The 18,062-nt window shown below is 39.6% G+C and overlaps 1 protein-coding gene across 2 annotated transcripts in view; it reads left to right on the top strand.

The window, feature by feature from the left end:
- The first annotated feature begins 6,046 nt into the window (after nt 1-6,046).
- The window catches only part of AASS (aminoadipate-semialdehyde synthase), a 28,793-nt gene continuing 16,777 nt past the window's right edge, over nt 6,047-18,062 (top strand). Inside the window, exons 1-14 of one of the 2 annotated variants that reach the window (XM_027639791.1) lie at nt 6,047-6,147; nt 7,996-8,216; nt 9,309-9,485; nt 10,145-10,229; nt 10,949-11,016; nt 11,130-11,276; nt 12,246-12,324; nt 12,410-12,537; nt 12,710-12,858; nt 13,885-14,007; nt 14,157-14,268; nt 14,783-14,842; nt 14,925-14,992; nt 17,941-18,062. In XM_027639791.1, coding sequence (XP_027495592.1) covers nt 8,004-8,216; nt 9,309-9,485; nt 10,145-10,229; nt 10,949-11,016; nt 11,130-11,276; nt 12,246-12,324; nt 12,410-12,537; nt 12,710-12,858; nt 13,885-14,007; nt 14,157-14,268; nt 14,783-14,842; nt 14,925-14,992; nt 17,941-18,062 — 1,531 coding nt within the window. In that variant the 5' untranslated portion in view covers nt 6,047-6,147; nt 7,996-8,003. Of the gene's footprint in view, nt 6,148-7,889; nt 8,217-9,308; nt 9,486-10,144; nt 10,230-10,948; nt 11,017-11,129; nt 11,277-12,245; nt 12,325-12,409; nt 12,538-12,709; nt 12,859-13,884; nt 14,008-14,156; nt 14,269-14,782; nt 14,843-14,924; nt 14,993-17,940 lie in introns of those variants that run through there. The other variant, XM_027639790.1, reaches the window with a different exon arrangement.

Here is an 18,062-nt window from a genome sequence, read left to right as displayed (position 1 = left end):
TCACATGTATTTTTTAGGGGTATCACGAAGGAAGCAGTTTTTGTCTCAGGCACCTGGGCAGATTCCTGGGCATGTGGAACTGTCTCCAAGGTAAAAGGAAGCAGGTCTTAAAATTCATGTAGCAAATAGTGGGATTAAAAAGATGGGAAAAATCTTCATGGCATTTAATTTTTTAGTCTAGATCCTGCTTATGGCCCGCAGCGGAAAGCTGTTTTTCATCTGCATTGGACTCTTACAAATGGTGGAGTGAAAGGAATCTGTATTTAATTAATGGGAAGGCAGAGCAAGCTTTGTTGCGCTTAAAGATTATTAGGATCTTACCCTAATATACATTAATTTACAGTTAACACTTGTGTAAGAACACTTACTATTTTGGAGAAGAAAAAAGAAAAATAATACGTCAGTCCAAGCTTCATCAGGTGACAATTTTTGAGGTGTAAAGTTCACATTGTGAAGAAAGAAGATGAGATTAGTATGATTTATTTATTAATTTGTCTTAGTATCTACCTCATCTTAACAATACCATTGTGATAAATAAAAGCAAGCTTAAGGCAGAGCAAGGAGGAAACAAAACAATGCCAGGGATAAGTTCTCAACAAGGAAAAATACTAAGAGACTATAATGGAGAAGATATTAACTGGAAAGCCAAGCCTGCACCCTGCACTGTGAGCTTGAGAGGAAGTGCGTGTGTAGGTCTGTATCCAAATGAAACTTGTCCTTCAGCCGTTGTAGGCTGGGGACACCAGGCTTGAGGCAAAAGGCTTTCAGTGAAAAGGAAGTACTGCCCAAACTAGCAAAGACAGTTGGCGATCTTTCTGCACAGAGAAAGAAGACATGCAGCAAGGTAAATTATGAGATGCAGTCTGTGTAGACATGCAAAGAAAGAGGCTATACTCAAAAAATCTAGACCAGGTTCAAATAATTGTTCTGCTATATTGAGATGAGCAAGCAGGGAATTGCACCACATCAGACTGGTTTGACCGAAAGCTTGTGAGTAAGAAGTAGTAGGTGGGGGAAACAGTAGCCAGCGGTATCAGAGGAGGAAGATGTTGAAAGGAACTGCATTAGTGAGCTGGTGGAACATATTAGGTGGCCCTATTTCTGGGAGACTGTTCTAAACCAAACCTCCACTTGCTAAAAACCCTTCTTGCTTAAGTTGGAAGATTTGCTATTCCAAGTGGCTGAAACTGAAACAGAAGCAGCTTGATGATTGGAAAAAGCCATCAAAATTAATAATAAGACCAAGAGGTAAAAGGTAGATGAAAATGCAGTATGGTCCTAATTATATGATGGAGGAAGGATGGATAGAGAGTACCCTGGGTAATCTGGTGACACAAATACCAGAGAAAGGCTTTGGATGGTCTTTATGCTGCTAATTTGAAAATGTGATTCTTGAACCATCCAAGGGCAGCGTAATACCCAGCGTCCTGAAGATTACCTTTCAGTCCAGGATGTACAAGTGGCTCAAGTCTCCATCCATTAGCTTTTGTTAAAGCCAGAAGCACTGACTGCAGAGAAGACAATTTTGGTCATGCTGAATGTAGATGGTTTCATTGTCTACCTCTCTGGCTAAGGCTTTAGTTTTATAGATATAACAACAGAAACAGGTAAGTAAATTGGCCAGTTCCCAGCACACAACAAAGGGCAGCCAGCTCCAATACATCTTGTTAATGCAGGGCAATGACTCAGTGGGTATTTCTGAGGGTGCTGATGCTGAGGAAAGCTGAGGCTGCAATGTTCTGCCTATCTGTAGACAGTGCAGGGCTTCCAGAGTTGCCAACGGTAGAAGAAACAAGACACTGACAGACTTGCAACTGGGACAAATGTATGCATCTTTCTATGTCTAATCTTACTTGGGTGCAAAGATTTACTTTCAGGCAGGTTTCAAGCAGTATTCCACTCTTCAGAAAGGCTTTGTGAATTCCTGTTTTCATCTTGGGTTCACAAAATGTCTAGCTAGCTCCTCTGACTATCTCAGAAGGGATGTAGAAATTACCATGGTTTCCATTAGTGTATTTCCATCCAGTCACAGAAGCAGCATGTAGTTCAAGTTGAAAAGTGCTCAAAACCTTTAAAGATTTTGATCTAGTAGAGCGAAGTAGTTAGTATGATGGTAATGTGGATAGCTGTAATTCTACCACAATGGTGATTCCAGTAAAAGTACTGCAATTATGCTCTGTCCCTGACATTTTCCTACTAGACAAAGAAAACAATAGAAGCATGATAATTCATGATATGCCTCTTTTCATCCATTTGCATCCTTGTTTGTTCTTTTTTAGTGCACCACAGAAATAAGGAATGTAAACGACTCATTAGATGATGTCCTGATTTTTACACATAGCTTCTGGTGATGTAAGAATTTTCCTTCTAATTTAACCATAGTCCAATCTACAGCTGAACAAAGCTGAAAACCAGATTTAAAGAGTAATTTCTGCATTTCAGTATGCATACAAATTGAGTTAAAGAAGAAACACATTCAAAGAAATGTTTTGACTAATCTTTTCCAAAGATGTTCCCAAACTGCCTTTTTATGACACCCAGAAATCACATATGATCTGGCCTTAGATGTACTGTCACTCTGATCACATGCAACAGCACATTAGGGATCTAGTTTGGGACATCTGCTTGTTACTAGGTAAAATTTTGCTTACATCCTGTGCTTCAGGACATGCTCCCACACGTACTTCTCAATGGAAGTCAAACCCCACCATCCTGAGACAATAGTCTAACATGCTTTTCTCTTTTTAAATCAGCAATTGTGGCTTAAGCAGATATATCCTTTCCCTTCTCCCATCCCTATCACACTTCGTTCTCATGCCTGCACACATCTTCAGTTGTTTAAGTCTACTGAGTTGTACTGGAGAATGACAAGTATCCTCATTAAAGAAATAAGAGAAATAGCTTTTTTTTTTTTTACTAGTTCAGTTCTGTTTTATTTCATGGCTATAGAGATAGTTGTGCTGGTCTAGAACCTGTCACTACACGTTACATATTTCCTACTATTTTCATGGTCTTGTTCAAATAATTTTTATATCTCTGATTTTAAAGATCCATTGAAAATCATGAAATCTTGCAAAAATAACATTAGTGAAGAAGTCCTGAGCTACTGTGCTGACATTGATCTGAATATGAATCATGGACTGGACCATAATTTTGTGCCATTTTTCTCAGCTTTAAAATGTGAAAAATATACATTCTCCTACTGGCAAATTGATAAAGACACTAGTGGTACAGAAATGTAAAGTGCTAAATAAATGCAAAAATCTGTTGAGTTTTGTGTGATTTTTTTCAGAAGAATGTCAACACTTTCTGAAAACTTCAGATGCAGGAGCTAAGGCAGTGACAGCCATTATTTACTGAAGGAACTTAAGAAGCAAGGTTGCACTTTTAATGCAGCTGTGGCATAATTGCTTTAATGGACTCTTTAAGCACTAAGTCCTGATTCTCTCAAAAGAAGGCCCCAGTTTTGATTTTATGCATACCATGGATCCATACTTAGTAGTAAATTGTTATTGATTTGAAAGCCCTACTAGTGTGAACATCAGTAAGTCTAATTAATAAGACCCAAATAAGATTTTTATGGAAGTATGTTTCAGAGAGGTTATTTTAGCTGAGCTGCTGCGGTTTCTTGCAATGAACCTAGTACTTGTAATGAGTCAGTTCACTAATTTGATATCACAGGCTGTAATATTCTGTGTTTAGGTTTATTTGCACAAAATATTTATGTGCGGTCTTCAGGATTATGAGAATGACTTAAAAAGGCATCTCAGTTTGATGCAACCATCCGAGCATGCCTTGTGAAGACAGAAGTACCAATTTTACAGTGAACATGAACATGTATGATGCTACTGTGAATTCTAGTGTGTACAAATGTGAACAGATATACCCCACATCTTAGGTGTTACTAAAATTAGAAGGTCTTTCTTTGGGAATGCTGAGAAGGCAGTTCCTCCGCTGGCAATAGGAATGTAAATATATTCTCTACATGACTGTAGGAACACAACATTGTGCTGTTCAGTGATGTCTAGTATTCTGCTGGTAGGTCAGCATTCACAGTAGCAGTCAACAGCCACTGCAGGTAGTGGCTTTTGAATAAAAGGTCATGTTTTTCAATAGCCTTATTCTGACTGAAAGCCTGAAAGCTTCTTGGAACTTCTTGATCTCTGCAGTATAAAATCAGAATTAAATGAGAAACAGGAGTTCGACAGGTAGATACACAGTCCGCAAAAATCTCTTCAGGATGCCAATTCCCCAGTTCACTTAAGACCTGGGGAGAAATCCTAGCTCAGCAGAAGTTGGTGTGAGTTTTTCATTGACTTCAACAGATTCAAGATTTATCCTTGATATTCTAAGAATAAAATCTATGAAGTCCACCTCTCTCTAGGTGTTCTGAGTTTATTGTTACCATAATGGAAGTCAGCACTTCCCCCACAGTGCAGAGTAAAAAGCATTCCAGCTGGGTAAGAATTAGACCTTATAAATAGGGTTTTTCAGGCAGATGGAATCACAGTCCACACAAACCAGGAGGTATTTATCACAGAAAACAGCTCTAATTCCATATTAACATGTTTTGTAAAGTCTGAATTTCAGATTTGTTTTATTCCTTTTAAGCCATTCTGCATTCCCTATCTGGAACTCAGTACAGTGCAGGTGGGATGCATCTTACCTGGCTTTACATTATCACAGCATGAGTCCATGCTGGTTACTTAGGCTGCCTTTTTCTCTATGAAGCACAACAGGCACTTTCAGAGTGCAGTTCACCTGGTCTGTTTTAGATGCAGGAAGAGAATCAAATTATGCCAATAAAACTCTTGATCTGCCTTCAGAGAGATGGCAAATCCGCGGCAGAAATCAACTCTCCGAATGGTACTTTGGTAGAGTATCTAAGTCACGTCCTTATTCATTCTGCTCCTCCTGCTTGCACTTAGAATTGTGCTGCTGGATAAAGCCAGAGTCACCAAGTACATCTCTATGAATAAAGATGGATGATCATTGGTTTGCTGATTTCTTTGGCGCAGCCTGGAACTTCATTTCCCTAGAAGAACATTCTAAAATGTAAACTAAAATGTACCTCAGTAAATTAAAATGTACAAACCTCAAGAATTTCAAATTATACAAAAAATACTCTTATATAGTCATGAAAGAATCTCAAAATAGAATTCTTTCAAACAGAAATGTTTTGAAAGTGAAATGCTTTGGTGTTAAAAAAAGGTTTTAGCTGCTGTTTTTTAAAATCCAGCTCTGTGCTTGCAGAGCTGACTGGAGCTTCAATTCTACACATATCCACACAACACTCTATAATTAGGAATCAACCTATCCTTCTCATCTACAGGAACCAATCCTGTATATGTCTAGATCATGTCACAGGACTCAAAAAGGACAACAGGAACTTGTACAAAGTTTTTAATTACCATCACAGTAGTTAGGGTATTCAGTGGTGACTCAGATATGAGACACTTCAGTTATAAGTAGTCATTTACAGATAGGAGCTTCCAACATAAAAAGCTGAAAGAGGCTTAGAAACCCCAATTTACTAGTGCTTACACTTAAGACATGCTTTTAAATCAATGTTCTGAATGACACTGCAACTTTCAAAACAGCCCTCAAGTTACTAGTAGAGTGCTCTAAGCATTTAGTTAGTGGCCAAACCAGAATATGCGACATAGGGGAGGGTATCTGTGTAACATTCCCATTTGAAAGGCACATGGCCTGGCAAAGGTTCCAAACTCCCAGGGAATGTTCACAGCTGACACTCTTGGCAAAAGAAGTCCTTTCCGAGCAGCATTAAGTTCAGGCACAGTGCTTCCTCCTAGCGTGATCTGAGCAGCATTAAGTTCAGGCGCAGTGCCTCCTACTCCTCCGCATGTTCCTCCGAGCTGCCGGGATGGTTCCTGCTCAGTTCCCGTAAATATCTTCTCTCTCCATGCATTTCCTTGAAGCGCTGGGCCTTGCAGGAACGGGGGGCGCCGGGCGGGCGTGGCTGCGGCGAAAATGACGCCGCTGTGTCCCGGCCATTGGCGGTGCGGGAGGTGTATCCCGCGGCCGGCTCGCGGTTGGCTGCCGCGCGGGGCGGTGGCGCCGCTGGACATCGGCCGGAGGAGGGGTCGGGACTGTCCGGCCGTGCCTCCCGCTGCCCCGCTGCCCGAGGTAGGTACGGCGCTGCCTGGCGCTCCCGGTGTCAGCGAGCGCTTCCCGGTGCCCGCCGCCCTCCCGCGACCGGTGCCGCTCGCTCACACCGCTTCTCCCGCTGCCCGAGACCGCTCCCTTGCCTTTCCCTGCCGCCCTCCGTGGGATTTGTTTCCCTCCCGCGCGTGGTCCCTGCTGGCGGGAGGCCCCTCGCTGTGCTACTCGGCGCTGGCTCAGCCTCAGTGATGCTCGGAGTGATGTGAAGCGCACCCGGCACGGGCGCTGCGGCCCCGCCGTCACCCGGCGTGCTGGGGAGGCCGGGGAGAGTTCCCCAGCGCTGCAGGCTTGGAATGCTGAAGTTACTTTCACTTTTACAACGGGATATGGGTATCTCTGTGGCTGAGCCTGAGCACACACGGGGAGGCATATAGACGAGCTTCTGGCCTGCCAGAGGTCACCCGGCTGTTTGCTCACTGCCCCGACTCCCACTGTCTCAGGGCAGGGCAGTGCACTCCCGCTGAAAAGAGGCGCTTCTATTCTTGTGGGACGCCTCTGTGTGAGGGAAATTTGCTTCACTGCAAGTTTGGGTATGAGATGCAGTGTGTTGATTATAAGCTACTCTTACTGTTACATTTTAGTGTGCAGTTACAGTGACATGGCATGCCAAGGCTTCCTCGTTTTTGAGAGGTATTGACATGCTCTTTGAGGATCCTCCTATTATGCTGAAAAGCAGTGTCACAAAGTAACTCCAACTTCTGTACAGTAACCTCTGCTGGTAGACATATCTAGCAATCCTAGGAAGACCACACTTGGAGCTAATGTAGATGACTCTGTGCCTCTGTTCATGCCTTCCTTTGTGTGCCAGTTTTTCTGTTTCAGCAAGCCTGGAGTTAAACAGGACCTCTTAAGTCTTCAGGTGTATAGAGATTTTACAAATTTGAGGCATGAGGACGAACAGGATTTTCCAAGCAATTTGGATACAGAGATTAATGTAATTATCAGTTAAGACTGAGTTGGAAACAAAGTTCACATTTTTGAAGCCTCTATCTTTGAGATCCACATCTTCTAATTGCATAAGTATTTTAAGTCCTTAGGCTCCTGGATATTTGGTGCTGGACCTGAGTAGAGCCCCTGCTATTTACAGCAGAGCTAAGTAGTGGCATGTATGTTTCACTGGTAGTGAAGAGGAGGAGACAGAAAATAAAAGGATATTCCTCTGCAGTGGGAATCTATCTAAATGAAGGTTTTCCATTTTGCATAAAATTTGTATTAGGGCTCCTGGCCACACATATGGTGACTGCCGAGCAGTAGTTAAGGCCTTGATCTTGTCTTCCATATTTGGCTCATGTAAGAATTAGTTATGTAAAAATACTTAGTGTTGGTCTTACATATTGGGTTTTCTCTTTTAATAACTGCTTGCGTTATAGCCTGTGTCCTGCTTTCTTTCTGTGTGGTTGTTACTTCTGACTGTTTGTGATACAAGCCTTTGATAAGTATTTGACCTTTGCATGTTAATGGTGGTATATTATGGTACCAATATAATTGGTAACTTTAAGTTTCCAGCATTCTTTTTAAGCCTTGTAATTAAAAACTTGATGAATTGAACACATTAAAAGCCTTCCTTTACAGTAGTAAAAACAATTAGTGAAATTGAAAATTTGTCTGTAAGGACACCCCATCAGACCAAGATGCACCAAAGCACACTGAAAGTAAATTCATGTTTCACAAAAGTAGGGTGTAAGTAGAGTATAAAGTATCTGGTTTATGTTTTACAGCAGATGCTAAAGGAGACCAGAACTTTTGCACAAAAAGTGTTTGAATCATACATGTACATGTATTATTTTATTACTTTGTCTTTGCTGCCATCAGGCTTTACCATGCTCCGAGCCTTTAGTCACACAAATGGTAGGTGTGTATTCCACCATACTAAGTGTTGGCATCATCGTAAGTCTGTGCTGGCAATCAGGAGGGAAGATATTAATGCATGGGAAAGAAGAGCACCTCTAGCACCAAAACATGTTAAGGAGTTGACAAAGATGGGATATAAGGTCTTGGTGCAGCCATCAAACCGGAGAGCCATCCATGAAAAGGTAAGGTCCCATTTTGAGAGAAATAAGGAAAACCATAGTTCAGTTATTAACCATAGTACAGGAAAAATAATACTCAGAGGCTATTAATGAGAAAACATATAAAGAAATAAAACATAAACATGTAAATGTTGTTGTTAAATGAGGAGTCATTCTGTGCTAGTAGAAAGAAAATGGAGTAGTTTGTTTAGCCTTTCAATATAATGTCGACAGAGTGGTGGGGTTTTGGAGTTGGTTTTATTGATTTCTTGTCCTGTCATCAGTCTCCATAGAAGTTCTAGTTGTTCTTGAAGTAGAAACTTGGGAATTCATTTAACATTGGTGCTTTTGTCTTCTGTTTGTACGAAGGCAACAGCTCTAAAAAACCTCATATTTTTTTAAAAGAACAAATTTGGTGAATCCTGTTCTTGCTTCAATCCCATTCCTCATGTAAAATGAGAAGAGAGGGGTTTTTTTCTTTAACACTATGAGCTTGAGGACAGAGAGCTTTTACAGTTCTTGTAGCAGTGGTAGTAGTCTGCTGTAAGATATCTGAGAAAACAAAAATTGAAACAAAAGTAGGGAATTAGTGATCACTTGCACATATCACCTTTTAATTAAGGCAGAGTACTGGTTTTCACCAAAACACAGATCATACTATGCAAAAATATTCCTTCAGAAGTTGCTCTTCAGCTTGGACTTAGCCTTATACAATTTTATAAAATCATGTGTCATCAGTCTTCAGATTAATTTGTCATATTTCTCTAAATTATTTCCAAGTATTTCAGCACATTATAAAAGACTGTTCATTATTGCAATGCTACAGGATACTTTAAATTTAGTAAAATATCATTTTTGTAGTATTTTTTACATTTAAGATGAAGGATTTTAATAACACATAATTATGTTTTGGCCTTGTATAATAGGGTAACAGTATGGTATTTCAATATGATACTTGATACGTCTTTATCAAAGAGATTTATGAGTATAGCACATGCAGTTACTTGTTTCTGCTTTGTAGAATTATCAACTTTTCCTCTGTTTTAGTTGCTTATATGCTGAGACCTGAATATGAAAAAGCACAGAAAAATTTACTTTGATTTTTCTCTTTCCTAGGAGTACATCAAAGCAGGTGCCATTATTCAAGAAGATATTTCTGAGGCTTCTCTGATAATAGGTGTGAAGAGACCTCCAGAGGAAAAATTAATCCCTAAAAAGAACTATGCCTTCTTCTCTCACACTATTAAAGCCCAAGAGGCAAACATGCCCCTTTTGGATGAGATTTTAAGACAGGTAAATTGTGCCATAGTAAAGACCCTTGACAGTTATTATGAGGTGGAAACTGAACGTGGTGCTTCAGTGTGATCAGGAGCTTGCTGCCTAGTCCACTTACTTTCAGCACACGCATTCCAGTAGCACATTTGGCTAATGAAGACTGTTTTTAGTATCCTTTCCTGGAGCTGAGTATTTCTTGCTCAGAGAATCTTGTGCTTGCAGTGTTACTCTGTTCATGCGCATAAGGCAGATGAGTTGTGAGCACGGTGTGCTCAAGAGAGGCTCTTTCTATCTGAGCGCTGAGTTGTTGGAAAGTTACTAAGCTGGAGTGTGTATTGGTTGTTACAGAGGAAGGCAGACAGTTCACTCAGAGAAGAGCAGTCCTTTGGCAGAGGATATGAATGGGCCTGCAGCATCTGGAGTGGCACATTGGCAAGCTCTGTGCCAGAGGGCACAGGCAGTGCAGAGACTCTTTAAAATAAGAATTCAACACAGCCATTATGGTTTTATTTTTATACTTAAATCTTGTTATGATTTAGTTGCCTTTCTTATATTACCCATCAATCTCTAACACGAAGGATGACAAAAGCATGTGAAAAGGTAGCTCCTGGGAGAGCAATGTGCCACTGACTGCATTCGCTGAAAAATTTGATACTCAGTTTGCTGTGTATTTTCAGGAAATTCGACTGTTTGACTATGAAAAAATGGTTGATCATAAAGGAATGCGAGTTGTGGCCTTTGGAAAGTGGGCCGGTGTAGCAGGTATAGTGCATAAAGTAAAGGCAGGCTTGCAACAAGTAACTTCTTGTAATACTTCTGGTTGTTCTATGTTTCCTAAAAGTTGAGGCTTGCAGTGTGTTTTTAATTGCATTTTTAATTCTTGCTTTTAACAACTTTTTTCCACTCTGATTTGCTCTTCCTACTTTCGTGAGACTACGTGTCAAATAGTCCTGTGGATTCCTGACAAATCTGATATTTTATGTTGTCTTGAAGTCCTGTTTGTCCATTGAACTAATTTGAAGCAGATGAAATACCAAGAGATCAACTTACTAGGTTTTTGGGGAAAAAAGGCTGCTGTCAGTCCTGAGAGCATGTTTGTCACTCTGTTATACATTTACACTTATTTTTGTGGGGCACGGTTCTCATTCCTTTCTACTGAACTTTAATTCTGTTTCTTCAGAAGACTCTTATCTCCTTCTTTGGAATCTGGTGATGTGGATGCATCTCATGAAAGTATATCTGAGTATTAAATGGTGCTGAAATGCATAAGGTGGGCCAAGAGCAGGTGTAAGGTCACGAACGGCTGCTGAATTTCTCCTTCTCTGGTTTTATTAGACTTTCTTTAGAAGTAAAGTATAGTATTAAAACATTGGAAAAAGATCCAGGATGATTTTAGGCTTCAGTCAATCTCTTCAGTTTCTAACTGCATATTCATAAGTAACACTGATGGTCTGATTTTTATTTTTTTTTTTTAACAACAGGAATGATCAACATTCTACATGGATTGGGTTTACGATTTTTAGCCCTGGGACATCACACTCCCTTCATGGTAAGAGTATATGCGTATATTTTTGTCTTTAGCAAAATGACATTTGGGCATCTGCTATTTATCTGTATTCGAATGTGGAAAATATCTTGATGGTTCTGTGCCTTTGATTTCAGCACATTGGGATGGCACACAACTACAGGAATAGCAGTCAGGCTGTGCAGGCAGTACGGGATGCTGGATATGAAATATCACTGGGATTGATGCCAAAGTCAGTGGGGCCCTTAACATTTGTGTTTACAGGCACTGGTAATGTTTCTAAGGTAAGAATTGTCCTCAAAATGAAATGCTATATTATTGTTAATAGAAATCCTTGGCATTTGATAAGTGTCAGGTTAAATGGGCTGATGGGTTCATTTTGATTGCTCGGACTTCACATTTTCCTTTTCTAGCAAGAGTTTTTAAGTAACATAGACTAAAATGTTTAAGGTGAGATCATGCCCGACAAGGCTGACACACTAACTTCTTATCATGAAAATGGATTAAATCTTACTGCTTCTCTCTCCTTTCCCCCCTGCATGATTTCTGTCTCACTCTCTTCCCACTGTTCTCTCTGGTCTCACAAGGTATGTTGAAGCACCCTAATAAAGTATGGGGGAAAGAGTTATTTTTTCTAATATTTGTTGAGGTTTTATATCTGTATAGCATTGAATTGGCTTGCTGGACTTTAGAGCTATTTTCTGTAACATAGGGAAAAGGCTTATTCCTGGCTTTGGCAACAAAGATCAGTTAACAAGGCTCCATCTATAAAGTGAAATCACTGACCACATAAATGTGTTCTTTCTAGACAAAAAGATGATGTGTTTGAAAGGCTTATGTTTGTGATCACAGCTCACTGGGGAAGTCATCTGGTAGTTCTTGGCCTGGTTGATGAGGAGTGGCTTCAGGGGTCTTCCCTAAAGAGAAACTGCTCCTCAGAGTGCAGTTAAACTATCTATTGTGGCTGAGTTGAGGCCTCCCATCTCAGCCGTTAGAAACATGAACCAGGCATTGGATTGTGTATTAGACAGTCTTGCAGTAGTGTGGAATGATGTAAATTTCTTGCTTCCTGGGCAGCTTGGTTTTGGGTAAGCAGGGGTATATGTTAAACAGTGTGTCCATCTCTGAAGATGTTCTCTGGCAGGACTGTCAAATTGTGTGTGGCATTTTTATATATGTTTTCAAATACCAAATAAGTGGTGTTACATTACATTTATGCTCTGCTTATTCTAAATCATACTTCATGGTTTCAGGGTGCTCAAGAAATGTTCAACGCCCTCCCATGTGAGTTTGTGGAACCACATGAGTTAAAGGAAGTTTCCAGATCTGGAGGTATGCTATGACAATAAAGTGTTTGAAAACACTGGAACCCTTTTTGTGCAAGTATAACAGCTATTTTATTTTTTTTTAACTTCAGACATCAGAAAGGTCTATGGGACAGTGTTAAGTCGTCACCATCATCTTGTAAGGAAACACGATGGAATATATGATCCAGTAGACTATGATAAACATCCAGAAAATTACACTTCTCGCTTTCACATTGATGTGAGCATCTCTTGTGTTCTTTTATGAAAGGTTTTCCAGAGAGTGTTAGTAGTTACTAAACTTTTGCATATTCATCATTTGAGAGAACATTAACTTAAAATGCTAGACCAGGGGCTTTCAGCTTCTTAAAGTACTAAATAAGAACATCAGGCATCTGTAACTTTCTTTGCAGGTTGCACCCTACACAACTTGTTTAATTAATGGCATATACTGGGAGCAACATACTCCTCGTTTGCTAAGTCGACAGGATGCTCAGAAGCTGCTGGTGCCAGTTAGATCTGCTGATGGTTCAACGGAGGGCTGTCCTGAGTTACCACACAAGTAAGACACCTCATTTCATCATGCAGCACCATGATTAAGTCGTAATGTTAGGCAATTTCACCACAGTTTCTAGTAAATTATTATGTTTCTTACCTTGTTCCTCTTGCATGTTTTACAGTGCCCCATTGACTGTGCTTTTGTTCTTTTGTGCTTTGCAGTCTTATTTTCACAGTTTGGAGTTTTTGAAAACGTCATAGTACAAATGATTCACAGGCATCAGCTGTCTTTCTGCAGAGGTAGTTCTGCCCTTGATCCGTGTACATAATCCAATATAAGCAGTGTGGTATCTGGGAATGTACCTACTGCTCCAATATTGCTAGAAGTTTCTCTGCCCAAGCAGAGTTTTTGGGAAAGTTCTTCCTACCGTGTCATTTAGCTTGTACAAGTCCAATTAACTGTTCCTTAACACCTCTTATTTCTGCAGCAGATAGTGGAAATGTTCACAAACCTGAACAGCTTTAAGGCTGGAGTGTGGGGTGCAAATCAAGGGTTACTCTCCTTTCATTGGGGGTGGGAGCCACCCTTTGTCTAACAGCCCTGTGTAATAGCTCTCTGGGAGACTGGCTCAGTCATGGAATTGGGGAGGACATATAAATGTATTCTGGTGAGGAATCGGGTCTTTGTCTCTTGTCTGCCCACTCTTGATGCCTTTCTTTCTCAGAGACAGCTCGAGGGATTTGGGAGATGGATAATGAATGAGAGGTGTTGGCAGTACATGGAGTAGAGAGAAAAAATGGTGGATGAACAGATTCTCCCAGTCTTTGAGAAGTTACACATGAAATATGAGTGCTGTTGATGTGAATGCAAATCTGATGACTACAGTAGGGCCAGATTTCCATTACATTTCCAGATATCATTGTTTGTGTTTTGTTGACTTCTAAATTGGTTAAGATGAATGAAGCTACAAGTCAGATACATTTTCTCACATTTCTTTTATTTCCTGTTCACTTGTGGCCTTTTATACCTATCTTTCTTAGTAATTTATATAATACTTTATTCCATTGTCTTTTTTGTTTAATCACTTAGACTCCTGGCAATATGTGACATTTCAGCAGACACTGGAGGATCTATAGAATTTATGACAGAGTGTACAACAATTGAGAATCCATTTTGTATGTATGATGCTGACCAGCATATCACTCATGACAGGTGGGAGAGCCCTTACTTATTATTGCTTTCCAATGTAATTTTTACAGTGAAATATTATATTGAAAAATCATGTGCTTAGAACACTTCTGAAAGGTGGTACCTTTCAGGTACTGATAAGTAGTTTAGAAGAGATGTGTTCTCTCTTTCAGTGTTGAAGGCTCGGGGATTCTAATGTGTTCCATTGACAATCTGCCAGCTCAGCTTCCTATAGAAGCAACAGAGTACTTTGGCGATATGCTTTTCCCATATATTGAAGAGATGGTAAGGTCTTGTGTGTCCAACAAGAAGGTAAAAGACTTGGACTTTGGTCTGGTTGTGTATTACTTTTCTGGTCTCCTGTATACATTCAAAAGGAATCTGCTGTAGAACATAACTGACATTGTACTTCAAAAAAAGAAAAAAAGGTTTTGAAGTCAATCCTTTCAAACACAATATGAACGAGACATTAATGACCTGGATGTCTTAGGGATTTGTCAAGTACACTTTCTGTAGGCAGGAAGCTGGCTCTGGCAGGTAGTTCATTCCTTCTGGACCCTGCAGTAAATGTCTAAGTCTGATTTTCTTGGGCACTCAACATTCACTTACAGTCAGACTGCTGTTTGAATTCCTGTATTTTCCTAAAAGTCAAGTGACATGAGTATGACCAGAAGAATTTCAAATTTATAAGATATTGGTATTGTTGCATGCATTTAAATGTTGCTTGAAATCTTGATGTTTTACTTTGAAAATATAATGTGTAATAAATGACCTGATTTGAAATAACTTATCTCCACAGCTGTCATCAGAAGGCTCAGAACCTCTTGAAAAACAGAATTACTCACCTGTTGTTCGAGATGTAAGTTTTTCAATTTGGCGCTCTTCTGCTTTGAAATACACAGATACATAAACCCCTCAAAATTTGTTTCATGTACTTTCAGGCAGTGATTGCATCCAATGGCTCACTGACACCCAAGTATCAATATATCCAGAAACTGAGAGAGAGCAGGTAATGTATAGCTTTTTACACCCCCACCCCCCTTTTCTGCCTTCTGTCTCCCCTTTTGTATTTATTTACTCTTGTGTTTTAGTGGAATGCATCAATATTGCACTGTGTCTAAATTTGATGCTTGATGATTTCCCTGTTTCTTCATGCACATTGCCTAAATCATTAACATGTGTTGATAACTTATATTGAAGTTGAGAAAATTATCGTTTTTCTCTTTCTTGAGTTATGAAAACTTTTTTACCAGAGAGAGGCAGAAAACAGCCACATACCAGTATTACTCTGTAACTCGTCCTTTTGAAATGGATGTAACATATAGTCATTTGAAAGGAATGGCTGAAAGCAAAAGGCTCTTAAATATACCTTGAATCTAGTTACATCTTGTATGGCTCAAGTGCTGTGCTGTGTAGTGTTGTTCTGTGACTGAATGTACTCAGGAGATTCTGTGAGACTCTCAGACTTTCATTGTATTCCTGCAGCTACAACTTTAGCTACCACTTCATCCAAACCCTGTCTCAGTAGTTATCTGCCAGTGGTAGCATTGAGTGGATTAAGCTAACAAAAACAACATGGACATCCCTTCCCTTCCCTTTGCTCCCTGCTATTAACAAGCATCTATAATTTACCTAAGGAAAATGTTAATTTGACAGTAAGTGGGTACCTCTGGCTTCACGTACATGGTCAATGAGAGCTACACTGTACATGATATAAAAGTTTAAATTGGTCTGACCATAAGCACTGCACGCATTATGCACTAAAACATAGTGTGTTGACTTCTGCATCCCAAACCTCTCCACTTTCTTTGGGGAACTTTGAGATTTGTGGTCATGAACACGTGCATGATGTACTGTAGGTGCATTTTCCACACAAAGTAACATGCTGTTTTCTTCTCAGAGGCTTCAGTTCAGAGTGATTTTTGTTATGTGCTGTTTGAGAGACCCCCTCAAGATATTGTCTCAATAGCAAATTTTCTTATTCCTCACACAGCCCAATGATCTAATTTTTTTGCTTCCTCTATAATCCCTTGCATGGTCTTGTGCAAACTACCCTGCGAATCTGGAGACTTCATTCCAAAGGGGGTTTTTGTGGGTAGATTTTTTATATTTCTGCAGATCTGTGTGTGTACTGTATGTAATGTTCATTTGTTCATTGGTATTGTACACTTAGCTGTTGGAAAAGCAGAACCTGCTAATAATACCCTCCTTTACTTTGCAAACTTTGGGGATGATGCAGATGAAAGCAGAGTTTTACTGCTTGAGGTGTGATGGTTTAGGTAGAGATAGGCTCTTGTTTAAAGCCTGTAGGAATGATGTGCCTTGTTATTACTGTAACATAGTATGATGCTGTGTCCAGTTCAGTTTTTGAGGGCTCTATTTAGACTAATTGCTAATACCCTTTCAAGTCCATGAGCATTTCAGACATAGGACAGTCAGACTGTATGAGCTGAACTGCCTTGGGTACCACTAGAATGCAGAAGCATTTTGATTTACCAAACTCATTTTCATCTTTACACCTTTACTTACTTCTTAACTCCTACTGGTTTCCCATCCACAGCTGCAATGGCATATCACATTAACAGTGTGGGCCTCCAGTATTACTGTTATTTGTTCATAGATCAATATAACTGAATTATTTAAACTCATATATAGAGAATAGGCATAATCTGAAATGTTTTTTTCTGGACCCATGTAGATTCTGTTCCCACTATTGATGAGTCATTTAGCAGCTCACATTTTTGACTGTCCTAGAGTAGACATACTGTGTTTGGTCCAAGTGTGACCTCATTCTAGACACTGGAAAAGTTTTTAATAAATACGAAAAGTTTGACTGTGAAATTCAGCTCACTTTCATAGAGGAAGTCCTTCCACTCATCAACACTCCAAGCTGCATACCACTTCTTCTCTCTGAAGGGTAGAGAAGTATTTTTCTCTTGCCCTGCCCACGAGTGTGTAGCTGTGGAAGATATTCTATTAGAATAGGTAGTAGTAGTAGGAAAGTCCTTGGGTGATGGGCTTAGAAGACTTTCTGTGAATGTATTAAATCATGACTTGACTTTCTATAAAAAAAATAAAATCTGTAAAACTTTTATGAAGGTAAAAATTTACAGCAATCTATAGTAATAATTTAGATAGATTAGAAAGTTTTACAACTTAGTGCAAATTTAAGCTAAAAGGAAAAATAATTATAAAAAACCAAAATGTGTTTTCCTACTATAATTTATGTGTTTCTGAGAGCATATTTAAACAACTGCAACATTACATTATTCTAGTTGGCAAATAAAATGCAAAATCTGATGTGAATATATTTTATATTGAAAGTCATCAGGAGATCTACTTAAATTTATTTATGAGAGTACTAGTAGTTTGGTTGAAACACTGTATGATGATTTTCAAATCTGAGTCCTTGTCTGCAATGATGATTTCTTAATTGGGCATTAACTTTTATTTGACCTTTATTGACTATCACGTTCCTATGATGGACTAATATGAGCCTAGTACAACTTACACAAAACACACTTTCACCAGAATGGTTTTGTGTATTTTAACAGTTACCTGTGATGTAAAGGGAGCTAGATAGAGACTGAAATCCCTTTCTGACAGCCCAGCATGACATAGACAGCTTGGTGGTCCTCCCGTGATCAGGTTACAGGAATTTGGCCATTGGAAAAGATGCAACTGAGGAAAATTTTGATGAACAACCACTAACAATTCAAGAAGCAGCAGAGATGTTGATGGATTGGTCATGTTTATGTTAGAGAAAAGAAATTAGAAGTTACGCAGCAGAAGAATGGAAGCAGTACTAAATGGTGCTGGATCAGTTAATCAGGAACTTGACTCTCGGTCTGAATAGAGGTCTTGGTTTGTAGACTTACTAAAAGATACTTCTGTTAACCTTAGCAGCTTACAGTTTCCTTCTGTGTGGTTTTTAATTTTGCCTGTAACACCTTCTAGGGAACAGGCTCAGTCGCTAAAGATGGGTGATAAGAAGAGGGTTTTATTGCTCGGATCTGGCTATGTTTCTGGCCCTGTACTTGAATATCTCACTAGAGATTCCAACATTGGCATCACAGTTG

This window comes from Corapipo altera, unplaced genomic scaffold (assembly GCF_003945725.1).
Source record: "Corapipo altera isolate COAL_440 unplaced genomic scaffold, ASM394572v1 1b, whole genome shotgun sequence".
In the NCBI taxonomy this organism is placed as follows: Eukaryota; Metazoa; Chordata; class Aves; order Passeriformes; family Pipridae; genus Corapipo; species Corapipo altera.
This window is presented reverse-complemented; position numbering and strand designations above follow the sequence as displayed.